We start from the raw sequence: 16,530 nt of genomic DNA, 5'->3' as shown, positions 1-16,530 counted from the left end.
ATAAAGCAATGGTTTCCTGATCACTAAAGGGCTTTAAAAAAATCAGAGAGGATTCTTGTTCAGGTACAAGTTTACAGATGATTTCTGAGGTCCCTTTCAATTCTGAGAGTTTGTGAAATTCATCAAATGTAAAATGTAGAATTTTTTAACCTTTACCTATTCAATAGATATGGTTTTCCTATGGCTTTTCGGAATGTCTATTGTCTGGAATGTGATATTAAGTTAGATGGACAGCTAAGGACAGACACTGCAGATGGCCAATGAACTGGGTCCAAAATTAAATAGGAATATGATAGTGGATGAAATTTACATTTGGTAAACTATACAGGTCTTTCAATGACCTCAAGTTACTTTCTGAAACAAAACACAAACTTTTAAAAGCGAATTTTAATTTTAAAGCTAATGTTCTTTTGGTGATAGTATAATGCTGTGAGTTATATAATACCACAACTTTTGAGGAATCAAAATTTCGAGACACTCAATGTTTTCTTTTTATCTCATGCTTATGAAATATTCATGGTGAGCAAAGATGTATTTGGAACAGTGAACTATATACATGAAAAAATATAAAAAATATTACAAAATTGACAGAGGACTGGAAATGGAGGTCATGTAGCAAAAGTGAGAAATAACAGTACACTTACTGCACTGATACCAAGATCAGGCTTAAGAGATCAAGAGGCAGGGTCCCGGTTATGTAGGGTGGAACTTCTCTATAGGATTTAAGAAGGTCATGGACAAGAGTTGCCTAAGATGATAAATGGCTGGATTGCAATCTATACTCTCAGAAGGAGTATTCACATCAATGAGAGATTATAGATCCACTGACGCATGATTTTCTTCTTTTATCTTCTAAAAAGCACAAAATTAAAGCAACATATCTGGAAACTGTGTAAGGTTCATTGATCAATATTGTAAATCCTGGAACTGAAGATTCTCACCTGTAAGGCAGAATTGGCTTGGAAATCTTTCTAATGCTCCCAACTCTGATAAATTTTTCAAATCCAAGACTGAGTAGCCTATATAAAGGAGACAAGAAATAAGATTCCGGTCATTTTGGAAGAGGACTATAAAATAAATATCTCCCCCAAAATTAAAATAAACACCTCCAGGGAAATCACTCTATGATACTAAAATATGAACTAAATCTAATCCAAATAAATATTACATTTAAGGTACATGTAATTAAAAGTGTCATCAGTGAAATCAGATGTAAGAAGTTTTAAAAAAATTAATTTAAGAATGCATAATGTCAAAATACGTATGTCACAAAATTCTAATGTCAGTTTACAGCAAATAAACTAATTTTCTGGCCACACAATAATTAGTCCTAGTCAAACTTTCAATTTTGAGACTGAAATACAGCTGGCTAAATAATGCTTAATGACATTCAAACATTGCTTTAAGATTAGCAAAGTGATTTATCTTTATTACAACCCACTGTGACCAGTGTTACAGGTATCACTGTCACCACTTTTCAAAAGAGAAAGCCAATGCTGAGAAAGTAGCTTGGCCATCTTCATACAGCTATTAAGTATGTGAGGCAAGATATGAGCCCAGATCTTCTATTTGATGATAAATACAGAGGCCTATCTCCTACAAAACATTTTAATCTAATACACTTGGCAGTTGTGAAATACCGTACTGTTCTTTTCATTTTTAATAGGATCGTACCCACTCAGAAATATGATACATGTCCAAAATACATCTTTAATCTTTCTTATCCCTTTCTGGATTCTTCTACTTAAAATTATAATAGAACAATTACAGTCTAGACATTTCACTATCATCTGCCCACATAGGCAGACAAATGATGAATCTATTATCTACATAGCTAACCACTTAAATAAAAAGTTTATAGCTACCCAAGAAGTACTCTGTCCACAGCAACATTGGTAGAAGAAGAAATCAGAATTTTCCATGGCCTGGCATTCACACCTGTAGGAGCTGGACTCTTTTCAAAGAGCTGCACAAGGAATAAGATCACCACTGCCAGTAAGTAACTCTTCCCTGCTCCAAAAACACCTAATTGTTTTGGAAGGTAATGAGAGAGGAAGAGATAAAGAGGAAGTATTCTAAATAAATGAATTCCAGAAACATGAAAAGGAATTTGGCCCAAATTATCTTCTATAGAGAATACTGCTACTTTGATTAGATCCATTTCCCATCTTTGTTTTCACAGCATTCAGCTCTGTCTCACAACACTTCATTCACTTTGGTTCAGGGTAAATCCTACAGGGATTAGCTTGGTGTGGGAAAAGTTCCCCATACAACCTACAGCTAAAGTCCTTGAAACCAGAAAGAAGCATAATATGCATTCCTAAAATGTCTTTTTGTTCTGGTAACATGAATTGTTAGCCTTGACCATGCTCCACCTTCCTTTGTAGCAGTGCAAGACAGACACGGCTAATTTTAGACGGTGACAGGATAGATCTTGGATTACTCTCCTCATTTCTAAGTGCTGAGGCAACATAAGAAAATTAATCAACCAAATCTCTCGATTATCTTCGAAGGCAGCTAGGTGGCACACAGGACCTAGAGTCAGAAGACCTCTGTTCAAATCCAGCCTCAGACATGTGACCCTGGGCAAGCCACTTCACCTGTTTGCTTCAGCTTCCTCAACTGTAAAACGGAGATAGTGATAGCTCCTCCTTCACACGGTTGTTGTGAGGCTCCAATGAGATATTTGTAAAGCGTTTAGCACAGGGCCTGGCACACAGTAGGAGTTATATAAATGCTTATTTCCTTCCCTTCCCCCTCTTCCAAGGTGAGGGAGAAGAGAGGAGAGGGAAAGAGCACAGCAATGAAATTTTCAAGAGGTTAAAAAATGGGGTGTGAAATACAGCGAGGAGTGAGAAATATGAAAAGAGAAATATCAAAATAGACACTGAAAATTAAAAGTCAGCTATACATCAGACACTATTATTTTGTGAATAAATTGATGTTTTCTTCTGTCTTCTGAAAACTCGCCTGCCCTGAGGAGTCTTCCTATGGCCAAAGACTCCACGAGGGAAATTTACTCAAGAGGGATGATGATGCTTCAGACATACTCACAAATAATTCTGATGAGAAAGAAAATGGGCATGCCAAAAAAAAAAAAAAAAAACCAAACCAGAAAAGAACAAGATCTGAAACTTTCACAGCTCTGGTCAGAGAGAGAATTTTTAACCAAACAAGGCAGAAAGGAAATCACAAAAGATAAAACAGACAATTTTGACTTTGTAACATTAAAGCTTTTGAACAAATTAAGCCAATGAAGACAGGCTCAGAATTCATTACTCAATCCAAAAACCTTTAGTAAATGCCTACTATGTACCTGGAATTGGGGGTACATGGGTAAAACATGGTTCATAACCTCAAGGACCTTGTGTTTTATTGGGGGAGACAACACATCCACGTATAAATATACATAAAATAGATTGGCAATAAATACAAGACTGGAGGGTGGAGGGAACATACACTAGCAGCCAGGGGCTCCAGAAAGGCTCCCTGCAGTATTGGGCTGAGTCTTCATGAAGGAGAGAGCCTAACAGACAGAGGCGAGGAGAGAATGCCTCCCAGAGGTGGGGTACAGCTGGTGCAAAGGCATGCAGATGCATACTGAAAGGTCACGTAGGGGGAGAAGCAATAAGTCTGGTTTGGCTGGACTGTAGACTAAGAGGAAGCGTGTGATGTGTAATAAGACCAGAGGCAGGATGGAGTCACAATGAAGGATTTTAAATGCCAGACAAAGGTGTTTCTATTTGGTCTCAGAAGCAGTAGGGAGCCACTAGAATTTATTGAGAGGAGAGTGACATAGTCATACCTGCATTTTAGGGAAAAAAAGAGAAAATGGTAGAAGAAAATAATTGCATCAAATATCACCAATAAAGCCTGACATCCAAAACATTCAGGGAAATAACATATATATGTAAAGCAAAAACCATTCCCAAAAGATACATGGCCAAAAATCCAAACAAAAATTTTCAAAAGGAGCTTTACAAGTTATAAACGACTATAAGAAAACATCCTATGTGAACTATATTATTGTATGACAGATTTAAAATTAGTTGACTGTTTTAACCTCAACAGCATTGACTAATATGCTAATGTCAACTGGATAGTCTCTAGTCCTCTATGGTTCAGTTCTTGCCCACATATCATTCAACGATTTTACCAATGACCTGGATGAAGGCGTAGATAGCAGGTATATCATGTTTTCTGAAGACACAAAACTTGTTGAAATCACTAGTATGTTGTATGACAAAATCAAATCTAAAATAGAGCTTAATAAGTATAGACCAGATATAACGTGGTAAAATCTCACATGAACAAACATAAAATTCTGCACTTAGGTTCCAAAATATAACTGTACGATATAGCACAGGTGAGCTTTACCTTAATAGCAGCTCATGCGAAAAAGATTTAATGATTTTTGCTACCTGAAAGATCGATCTATGTCAGTAGAGTGAAATGGCAGGCAAAACACCAATGCAACCTCAGACTACATTTACAGTTTAGTGTCCAAAACAAAATGAAAGACCCACCATCATTCTTTGCACAGGTTACACTTGGAGTACTACGTACAATTCTGAGTGACACATTTTAGGAGAGACACTGGCTAACAGGAAGGCAGCCAATAGAGGTAAATGTGGATAAAGAAAAGAGGAACTATGTCATAATACAATCAGGAATGTTTGTCTATGCAGGAGAGCAGAACAGGTTTTTTCTTCTCACTCCTTACCATGTATGATTGTGATGGGAACGGTATGCTGCTCTTGTAGGTCGCTGCCATTTTCATGTGATGTCATCATGTGTGCTATTTGAATAAGAGCCGTGGCCTGGTCCATATTTAGTTTATATATTTGAATCATTTCATTAGCTAGTTGCAATGCTGCTTCTGGGCTGAGTGGTTCACAGTTCTTGTTAGTACTCCTGTTGAGGGCTGGTGGAATAAACTTTCTTTTGTTGATTCTGTTAATGCTGTGTTCAGTTTGGGAAGACCTAGGAAAAATCCAGGAAGTAAAATTAGGTGAATTACAAGTTTACATTAGTAACTCAGAGAAATTACTGATAGGGAATTAAGTACATTCTATAAATCCCAAGGAATAAGCTACCTTTAAAATTACAATATAAGGCTTTGCTTTTTCTAGGACACTAAAATCCATCAATATTCTCAAATTTAAGTAAAAATAAGTTTCAGCCGTCTTTAGATCAAGTTATATCTCAAAGTGAATGAGTTACATAAGAACTTTCTTTGACTTCATTATGGTAATCAAAATGGACCTCTTCTAGATCATGTACTGATACTAGGTCTTATTGGACAGATTTAATAATTTGTGAATTATTACAGGTAAGAATATTTGAATTCCCAATGCATAACAAGAATATTGGTGTTAAAAACTCAGATAAAACCTGATGAAACAATGTAGAAAGACTGCAGATTTATTATTCTCCATGATCTTCTTGGGGAGTGAGAGTTATTTAACAGGAACACTACTTTTTATGTCTGCAGTTTTATATGTTTACATACAGTTGTATGTTTTGTTCAAAGCCTTCACTTTCCTTCCATTATGTGCCTCATGCATGCTTAATGAATGGTGCTTAGTGAATGTTCTCTGTTGAACTGAATTATAATAATTATCATATCTTTGGATATTTTAAAGCATACATATTGTGCGATATGAGAAGATGGTTTGAAGTAGAAAATATTTATTTTCATATCCTTTAGTATGTATGTCCAAATGTTATTCTCTAAATAAGAAAAAAATGAGACATAGTACTTGGGAAAATCATAATGAGATATAAAGTCTGTTAATAATAAAGTGATTATAAGCTAAGACACATGATTCATATCATAAATACATCTATAATACTCAATTTAAAAGTAAATGCTCACAATAAGTATAAAAGGAAACTACTGAGGCGTGGATATACAAGAAATGAAATTAATATGAATGATACTTGGAAATTAATGCCTGATATAGACAGATAATGACACTGTCATGTTTAATGACACTAACAGAAACGTAAATTGATTTATGATGGATTTTTAAAAAAACTAACAGTGTAATCATATTCCTTGAATGACACTTGTTGATGGTATTTTCACATTCCTCTATACATCATTTGTGAAACTACTGAATCAATGATGATTAGTTACATACATTGTTAACAGGTGCTGTATTATAGGCAGAGTGGTTGGATTGAAGTTTTCTTGCAAGTTTCTCAAAGTTGTCAGCTCTGTGCTAGCATTACAAACCAGTAAAGCATGAACCACCGCTAGAGAAAGATCACAAAAATGAACATTTATTATAAAACAAACTATTCACAAAAGTCTCTATAACAAATATTACGCAAAACTAAAACTTCATCTTTATGACTTTAACTCATTCCATTAAAAAAAATACCCTTTGAGTAAACAGTAACAGGTCAAACGTGGGTACTTATGTGCCAAGGGGATTCAGTTGGAATACCATAAAACTTTCTCCCATACAGGTGCTCTGCTTGTACTGTATTTCCATCTTTTAAAACAAAAGAAACAAACAAAAAACAAAAATTTAAAAACTACAGACTAAACTAAATTATCGTACACCATTACTTACTGTCAGATGGCCAATTTGAAGGGAAATAGCCTTTCAGAGGCAAGAGCTCGACCTCATTGTATGATGATGGTCCAAAAAAAATGCTACAAGCAATGAAAGTATCCAGCTCAAAGTCTAGGGTTTTTGAAATTACCCAGAGGTCATCTGCAAAAAATACAAGCAGGGCTTTAATGGAATCTTCCCCCATTAAATGTGACAGACCTGTTCTTTGTGTTCATTAAAGTTGAATTTCTCAAGTTTTTCTTACTGTAACAGATCTGGAAAGCGAAAACCAGGGGAGAGAGTCAGTGACCCTTCCCAATCTAAGCCCTGAAGTGGGCACAGGGTAGGCTCACTCTGTGCTGCTCCAGGTTGCTGGTGAGTAGGATTTGGTGCTGGGAGATGGGGTGGATACTGTATGTGAGGTCTCTACCTCTACCCCATGCCCAGGGGGATCCTGTTCTAGACCTACCTCAGGGAAATGAGAGAGTTGGATGGTGTTATGATTATCTTTGGGAAGCCTCAACAAACTTGTTTTAAGTAGATACAAGTACAAGAAATTATGTTAGGTGCTAGGGGCACAAAGACAATATACAGGGGTCCCTGTCCTCAATGACTAGGACCCAGGAAAAGAACTTGGATTCAGGAGATCTTCAGGTACAGGGTGTCTTAGTTCAATTTTAGTGGGACATTCCTGTTTTATCAAATCCAATCACAAGCATTTAACAGAGGTAATCTATACTATCAAATCTATGTATGTGATATCTATCTATCAAGTTATATAGGTGATGTATATATGTTAATGAGACACCATATAAAATGGGAGAATTCCCTCAGTGATGATTAGGACAACTTACCTTTGCCATAGGAAGAAGAACTTTCTCTCCTACTCAGTTTAAGATAAAGTTTGCTTTTAGATTCATTGTGAAATTCAGGATTTACATGAGCAAATCTCTTCGATTTGCCATACTGTTTATTCTGAAAATCAAATCCTTTCCTGCAAAATGAAAGAAAAACATGTCTACAGTCTAAACGATCAAGGTGACAAAGTTGGATTTGAAATAGTAGAATATGATTAAATCAGAAAATCTTAACACAGCATTGAGAAAGCCACATAGCAGTAAAAGTATTGGAATAGGAGCCAAGATGCCTTGGTAGGAGGCCCACTGCTGCATTAATTGATGTAGAATCTCAGTCAAAAGTTCTCTAAATCTCAATTTCCTTATCTGTAAAACTGGGGAAATGGGTACGTCCAACCTAGCTGCTCACTGATTGCTACAATAATGGATGTGAAATGATCTGAAAAGTATAAAGGCATAATGTGCCTAAGAATACCCTAAGTATTAATGCTATTACTTTATAAATTCACCTCATTTGATGCAATAAATATATTTCTAAAGAGTTGCATGTAAATTTCATTGTATTCCAAATGTAATAGAACAAGCTATTTAAAGGAATCCTACTGTGAATTATTTTGTAAAGTTAAATCTTCCCCAATGGATTTTTGCGTAAATTTTTATACAAGCTAATATCACACATGATGGTACAATCATATATATAAATAGAAAATATTTATATCTACTCAAGAAGCACAAACTACAAAATTAAAACCTTGCATTTTCTAACCAGGTAGACAACTGAACTATGATTCCCTTTGAATTATAAAGAATAGCACATCCAGTGACAGGGAAAGAGTCTCCCTGCCACCTGCTCTCATATTGTTATGGTCTGCTGGTGGAGGCCAAAAGAGCTTTTAATCTGCTGCAGGTCTGGCTTGATTAAGGTGAAACTGGATTCCACCAGTCTGTTAGGATCACAAGTCCACTCATTTGTCAGATTTTGTAAAATACCTAACGCACCTCACCAAAAGCTGACACTCCTCATAGAGGGGTATATTTTGGCATCTTAGGTATATTCCAGTACTCTTTATATCATGTAAAACTGTGCAGGGTATAGATCCTGCCTGTGTCAAAGTAGCTGGGGTTACTTCTTCAAGCCACTTAAAAAATTTACATTGGTTGGCTTTTGGTGCATCACAAGTATAAAAGAGACGACCCTAGGAAGAAAAAAAAAAGCAGTTAAAATTTAATTAAAGATTTAAAATGGTGCTGTTTTACTATGGTATATTCTTACAAACACAATAGAAGAATGAAATGATTTTTCTTTGGAAACTGCTTAATTAAATTCAAATGAAGAACTGTAATAGCTAATTACTAATACTGAGTACTGTACTCAAACAAAAACTTTAACAGTACATTAGTAAAAGAACCTGGAACAAAATAGATGCCTAGTAATTGGGGGAAAGGCTAAATGGTGGCACATGAATATAATGGAAAATTCCTGTGCAGGAAATGACAGACATGATGAATACAAAGAATCACAGGAAGACATACATGAACTGATGGAAAGTATAATAAGCAGGGCCAGGAAAACAAATATACACAATTACTATGGAATGGAAATGGAAATAACCACAAAAAATATATAAATTAATGTTGTGAAATTATAAAAAAGCAAAGTTGGCCCTAGAGAAGATACATGAGAAGATTACCTTCTTCTGTTCCTGTGCATAAGTGGGGGTGGGACAGCCCAGGTCTGAAACATTGCATATATAGATTTTCAATATATTGATCAATTTTCCTGAGTTTTTTTTAAATTAAAAAATATTCTGTTATAGTTGGATGACTCTCTGGTAGGGGAAAGGAAGAGGGATATAGAGGGAAATATGGGTTTTATAAAAAAAGTTGATAAAAATTTACTTTTAAAAGAGTATATTAATATAGTGTACCATGGCCCAGTCTTTATTCAAGTCAGTCCAATTCAAAAAGCATTTTCTACTTTTTAAAAATTATGATTCTCTTTTTTATCTTAAATTTAACAAACATCAAATAATATGAGAACAAACAACTAAAATGAGGGTTATGCATAAAACTGTAAGTCTATATTATGTATAGGCTTCTTTCTTTTTTAAATATATAATAAATTTAACATCTTATTCTCAAAGCTGTCCTGCTTGTCTGTGGTTTTCTTCTTTTACCTTCTGTGCATTTCAAAAACATGTTTCAAGGACCTTTCATTTTTCTTTCTTTTTGGTGGTGGGGGTGGAGGTAGGGGAGGTAACTTTGTCCCTGGTCCCCCTTTTCCTCCAACTTCCCAAAATGAGAAATAAGAAAAAACAAAACCTCTGTAACAAATACTCACTCAAGCAAAACAAATTCCCACATTAGTTGTATCTGAAAACATATGTATTATTCTGCAATTTGAGTCCAAACCTTTCTGCTAAGAGGCAGGTAGCATGCTTTATTATTAGCCTTCTAGAACCATGTTGATCGTTGCATTAATCAGAGATCTTCAGTCTTCCAAAGTTGTTTGTCTTTACAATGATATTGTTATTATATAAGCTGATCTCCTGATGGATTTTGCTCACTTCTCTCTGCATCAGTTCATACAAGTTTTCCTATATTTCTCTGAAACGGTCTCTTTCATTGTTTGTTATGGCACAATAATGTTCCATTACTTTCCTAGACCATAATTTGCTCAGCCATTTCCTAAGTGGTGGGAAACTTCCAGTTCTTTGACTGAGTATTAATTGTTTTCAACATGCCAGGCATTGTGCTAGGTGCCAGAGATAAAAAGATAAAAATGATACAGTTCCTGCCCTTAAACTACCTTTATTTATATGAATATACGTACAAAAATAACTTACTAGCCCACAAATGAAACCCTCTTCCAGTAACGTTCCCTGGAAAACTGTATTTTGCACTGAATGAATAGGTGATATTGGTTTAAATTCTACCAAGTAGCTTCACTTTTTCCAAAATACACCATCAAACAGAACCTAGTTGAAACATAATTAGGCTACCTTATTTGGACCTTCCTTTTTAACCATGACCAGCTTTGCAGGCTGATGGTGATGACAGGTTGGTATGCTGTTTTTCTTTTTCTCTGCTTTCACTGACGTATAAAAAGATATGTCAACCTTCAAAAGAGCTTGGTGCAACCTTTTGGACACTTCAAACAGTAATATGTTTAAGTGTTCTAGATTTGAAAAGAAGATAAAAAAGAGATGAAAATTTAAATTTACCTCCAAATATGTATACGGATACTTTCTTTTTCTTACCATTAGGAATAAAATTTCTTGAGATGCAAAGATACTGGAAATAACACTGGAAATGGGATCAGAGGACTTGGGTTCTAGGGCTTACTCCACCACCTACAGGTTGTGACCTTGGACAAGTCATTTTATAATTCTATTAATTGGGAATAATACTTGAAGTTCCTGCCTCAGAAGATTGTCATGAAAAAAATTATTTTGTAAACCTAAAATCACAAGGTATATAAATCAGTTATAATTATTATTAAATTTATCAAAAAATATGTGATTTATCCTCATGACAAATTCTGAAATCAACATTATTAAAGTATCATTATTTATGAATCAATGAATGAGACCAGCGGCTATTTCTTCTTTTGTCTTTGTGTCTATGCCCAGCACCTGGCATACGCAGGTGATTTATCAAGTAATAATTTATCAGGTGATAATCAAGTGCATGTCAAGTGATTTAATAAATGCCTCAAGGAGCCCCTTGGACAAATACAGTCTATTTGCACTTTAAATTTCTTCTCTCATGCCTTCAAACCAATATTATTGCTACCATCAACACTAACATGTCATCAGCATTAAATAATGTTTACAGTAGACTCAGCATTACATTATACACTTCAAGGAACCTAACAAATAAAAGTGCCTGGTACATACCCTTGTGAGACTTTCAAAAATTTCAAATTTTCAAAATGAGTTCAGAGATGATCTTATTTTTGATAAGATAAATTTCACATGAGGAAGTGGGCTACTGGCTGCAATAGCTCTGAAAGATATGTGGAAGATAATTTGATGGATGCCAAGAGCTCACGTGTCCTTTTACCTAAAGAACTGCCCATTTCCTTGAAATGCATATAGAAGAATTCTTTACTGATGAAATGAACCACTGGTGTTCAATGATTATTTCATATTTGTAGTTTGGTCCCAAGAAGCCCAAGCATGACAAATAATCTTTTCCACATTCCAACTCCATTTAATTTAAAACGGTAGCTTAAATACCTTTCTGCTTGGCTAGGGCTATTTCTGATCACCATGGTTTGATGCCTGACACCTTAGAAGGAGGGATAGAGACTGGACCTGGGAATTCTTGGATAAGGATGATCCCCACCCCCACCCCGCCTTAGTGCAGCTTAGCACCTCCTCTGCAAGTTAGTCAGTCTTAGAGAGCTGTAAGGTAAGTGCTATTATTATCCCCGTTTTTTCAGATGAGGAAACTGAGGCTAGGAAAGTATATGTGATTTGGCCAGGGTCAGACAGGTATGTGTGAGAGGTGGGGCTTGAACCTAGGTCTTCCTGGCTCCAAGGCTGGCTCTCCATCCAGTATGCCATACTTTCCCTCGGTGATCTTAAGAGGTAGCACTTATAAACTGCTCAAGACACTGGATATGACGTCTGAGCTCAGGTCTCATTTTGACAATCACAGGTTACACACGGGGTAAAACCTGAGTTTCATGTTGTTCCCTTTCAGCTTCCTAAAGACTTTACTGATCTCGATTTGGTTATTTGTGTTGGTCAGCGCATCACCAAACAGTGCTGTCTCTACAGCAGCGTTCTACGGGAGCTTTAGCTTTGAAATGCCAACCAAAACTGTGCAGGCCGGTCTCTCGGACAGTGTATGGCTCAGCTTTCTCAGCCCCTTCGGGTGCACTGACGTTGAAGTCAGTCTACAGATACTGCTTCCTCTCTTTTATTCTAGTCCTGTATCTTTTTTCATAGATTATTGAACAAAAGTACAAAAGCAATGATAGTAGAACAAATCTAACCATGTTTTTTTTTTCATTGAAAGACATTTCATACCTATCAGAGAGGTTGAAAAGACCTGTTTATACTGAGCAGGTGACTGAAAAACAGCAGGTATGTGAATCTGTCTTTTGGGAACACAGGCACATTTTGATATTTGCCCACTGGGAAATGACAATGCGCTGGCATTTATCTCCTGAAAAAGAACAAATTAATGAATCATAAAAATGAGCAATTAGCAAGATGTTTTCTGCTGAAATGTCTAATAAAACACACAGTCCTTTTATTTACTAATGCAAGACTTCATTTCTGAATTCCAGATAAGTATATTCTAATTATAAATAAAGAACAACATGCCAGGGACGGGTATGTACAATACCATAAGCTTGATTTTACTCTCCCCTCCCTCTCGAGACTTTGAAATATTTTACTTCTGGGTAAACGACAGCATCAAAATATAAGTGATAAAGGTGATTAATTTTCTTGGCACAATATATTCAAAATATATCACTTGATTTCTGGTATCTAGAAAAACCCTATGTCAATAAATGACATTTTCACAAGAATAGTACTATTAAGAAAAAATTCTATTAAATATATAGAAATAAATATATAAATAAAATATTCTATTCTATTAATATTAATTAAAAATATTCTATCCAGAAAATTCTTTAGTAATAATACAAAGGAGTTAGTAACTATATATTATTATTTGAATAGGCTAAAGAGAATAGCATAAGTATAGGCCAAAAAAGTATTCATACCAACAGTGAAATAGTTATTTGCAGTTCATTGTGCTGGTTTCTTCTCTAAAATTCAGGTAATACTTTCTAATAGAAGAACTTTTAGAGTGACAACTAACTTATTACAGCTCCTTACCTGGGTACTTCCTGTTACACTGAAGCCATTGTGGGCCGTCTGACTTAACATTGTTTGTATTTCCTCAGTCTGCTCTAAATTCTGAAATGGTGTTTTCTTTCTGAAAACTGATTCCTGGTGGCAGAAATCTGCTTGGCGTTGATGAAGCATGCCTTTTATCATCTCCAAATGCACAGAGTCCTTAGGGCTTTTCTTGGCAGCCCCATTTTGACAATCCTCTAGCGCATCGGAGGCAGAGGCAGCAAAGAAGTTTTCATTCACTTTCACATCACTTGTAGGTAGAGTAATCGAGTCACCTTGAGGTGTGTTTTGATATTTCAGCCACTTGTTTTGTTTGCTTAGTGGAGGCACCAGAGAGGAGAATGAAAGCCTTAGAGGTGTCTCTTCCCCAGACTTCTGAGAAACAGAGGTTTTCCTATTCCTATCCTCAGGGCCAAAGTAGCTGACAGGAGAACCTGCTGTCTCCTCATATGAGTCAAGGATGGCGCTACCAAAGGACTTCAGGACTTCAGAGTCCATTCTATGTGCGCAGTTTTCTGAGAGAGAATGCCCTTCAACAGGTGGCAGAGTAATAAGTGGTTTCCTAGCTCTGTGAAGTCTCTGGATGTTGACTTTTCCTGAACAATTGAACTTTTCTACTCCTGAAAGGTGATAGAAATAAAAAATCGATTAGGAGTCATTACCAATTCCATAGAAATCATTGTGTGTAGAATAAAAAGAAAAAATTGCCATATAATTTAATATCCCATATTAAAATAAAAATAAGCAGTTTATGTTATTAAGTAAGAAGTGTAAAACTTCACTGACATTCTCTGAAATGAAGTTTTAGACTACTTGATCACTAGAGATGGAATGCCAAGTATGGAAAATACCAAGTATATCACATTGGTTAGAAAATGAAGTACATTAAATGGAAAGATATGAGAGAACTCTAGAAAGGTTGTTTTGATGGAGAGATTTAAGTGCCAGGTTGGGATTTCTATTGTGATTATCAATACCACTGTCAAGAAAAATAATCAACAATAAAAACAAAGATACCTAATGGCATAGAAGTGAAATTTCTAAATTTTATAGAAGTTAATTGCAAAAAAAGGACAAAAAAATAGTGTGAGATTTCAATATTCCACTACTGAAACATGACAAGTCACAAAGAATGAAAAACAGAAGAACAGCTAAAAATCTTACTGGACTGTTGGAAAAATCAGAATCGACATACATATAGAGAAAACTTAATGGAAATATTAGAGAATTTATGTATTTAATAATTCACAAAGCACTTAAAAAGTGATCATGCTCTAGTACATAATAAACATAAAAGCAGAAAAGCCAAACTTTTAAGTATTACCTTCATAAACCTTAATACATAAATATAATTTTAAAGTTTCTGAATAAAGAGGTTAAAATGCTTTAAGAATAGAAAAAAACTATAAACATAATAGACCATAATAATAAAAACAATAAAATCATGATTATAGCAATTGATATAGAAAAGCATTTTTTACAACATGTTTACATATTTTTTAAAAATTTTAAAGCATAGGAATAAATAGCCCCCTCCTTGAAATGGTAAACAGTATCTACCTAAAACCAAGAGCCATCATTCATGTAATGGCAAAAACCTTAATGGTATTTCCCATAAAATCAGGGATAAAACAAAGATGTTCATTATCACCACTATTATTTGATATAGATCTAGAAAGGTAAGCTATAACAATAAGATAATCAAAAGAAATTGAGCAAATAAGCACAGGTAAAGATTTGCAGATGATATGACAGTCTACTTAGAGAACTTTAAGCAAACCAACTAAATATTAAATGGTAACAAAACTTCAGCAAAGTAGCAAGATATAAAATAAACCTTCATAAATCATTGGCCTTTCTGTGTATTACCAATAAAACCAAGTAAGATGAGATAGAAAGGGAAATTCCATTCAATATAACTACAGAATGTGTAGGACATTTGGAAGTCCACCTCCTAAGATATACACAGAAATTATATGAATAAAAATGAATTAATGAAAAAGTATTAAGTGCTTACTATACCCCAACCACTGTGCTAAGTGCTGGGGATACAAATAGATTATTTAGGCAGACTTAAAATAAATGGAGAACTATTAATTGCTCAAGGTTGAGCCATGCTGATATAATAAAAATGACAATATTATTTAAATTTACTTATTCATTGTTACACAAATCTAATTATCAACGCATTTTGTAGAACTATAAAAGTAATATCAAAATTCATCTGAAGGAACAAAAAAATCAAGAGCCTCAAAAGAAATAATTTTTAAAAAGAGGAAGGAGACATGGCAACACCAAATTACAAACTTACTACAAAGCAATAATGATCAAAACTATTTGGTAATGGTTATAAATCAGAAAAGTTGATCAGTGCCCCAGATTAGAAATATAAGATCCAGAAGCAAAAACATACAGTGGCATAGTATTCAATAAATACAAAGATCCACAACTATTGGGATAAGAACTTACTATGTGAGAAAAAGCTACTAAATAGTCTAGCAAAAATTAAATTTATTCAACACTTCACACCATATACCACAATAAATTCCAAACGGAAAAATTACCTAGATATAAAAGATCACATTATACACAAATTAGAGGAACAGGGGAAAAGATACCTTTCACAACTCTGGCTAGGTCAGATGATCAAACATGATCAATTAAGAGACAGAATCACTGGAGAAAAAAAAAAGGTCAGTTTTGATTAAATAAAATTGAACAGCTTTGCACAAGCAAAATCGATCAGCTAAAATTAGAAGGGAAATAAATGCTCTGGACGTGTCGCCCTCGCCTAGAGGTCCCCCAACACTACCGCTATGGCCTTTTCCTCTGTCCTGGGACTGGGCCGAGGGGCGGTATTGAAGACCGTACAACTAAAAGCATGGGGGCTTCAAGAATTTGCTTTAACAGCTTTTCTCTCTACAAAATCAGGAGGCAATGAAAAGGAAAAACAAAAGAAGTCTAAAATGCAACAGCCACCAAAAGAGACTGAAAATGCAGAGGCATTTGATAATTCTACCTACAAGAACCTTCAACATCACAACTACGACACTTACACCTTCTTAGATTTTAACCTGGATCTTTTGAAATTTAGGTTGCCTCAGCCATCCTCAGGACGAGAATCACCTAGACACTGAGTTAAAAGAAAAATTTCAAGTTTCTCTGTAATTCAACTTGTGAGTCATTGTTGCTGCATTTTCTCCTCCATAAATAAAGTCAGTTCAA

The 16,530-nt window shown here is 35.1% G+C and overlaps 1 protein-coding gene across 1 annotated transcript in view; it reads right to left on the bottom strand.

The window, feature by feature from the left end:
- ZGRF1 (zinc finger GRF-type containing 1) overlaps positions 1-16,530 on the bottom strand; it is an 81,203-nt gene that overhangs the window by 21,310 nt on the left and 43,363 nt on the right. Inside the window, exons 12-21 of the mRNA XM_036764929.1 lie at positions 13,285-13,925; positions 12,463-12,601; positions 10,426-10,601; positions 8,423-8,619; positions 7,421-7,560; positions 6,585-6,728; positions 6,147-6,261; positions 4,724-4,983; positions 1,866-2,025; positions 942-1,019 (exon numbers count right to left, since the gene is read on the bottom strand). Coding sequence (XP_036620824.1) covers positions 942-1,019; positions 1,866-2,025; positions 4,724-4,983; positions 6,147-6,261; positions 6,585-6,728; positions 7,421-7,560; positions 8,423-8,619; positions 10,426-10,601; positions 12,463-12,601; positions 13,285-13,925 — 2,050 coding nt within the window. The remainder of the gene's footprint in view (positions 1-941; positions 1,020-1,865; positions 2,026-4,723; positions 4,984-6,146; positions 6,262-6,584; positions 6,729-7,420; positions 7,561-8,422; positions 8,620-10,425; positions 10,602-12,462; positions 12,602-13,284; positions 13,926-16,530) is intronic.

Source organism: Trichosurus vulpecula, chromosome 6 (genome assembly GCF_011100635.1).
Source record: "Trichosurus vulpecula isolate mTriVul1 chromosome 6, mTriVul1.pri, whole genome shotgun sequence".
Taxonomy (NCBI): Eukaryota; Metazoa; Chordata; class Mammalia; order Diprotodontia; family Phalangeridae; genus Trichosurus; species Trichosurus vulpecula.
The sequence above is the reverse complement of the archived record's forward strand: the minus strand, read 5'-3'. Positions and strand labels throughout refer to the sequence as shown.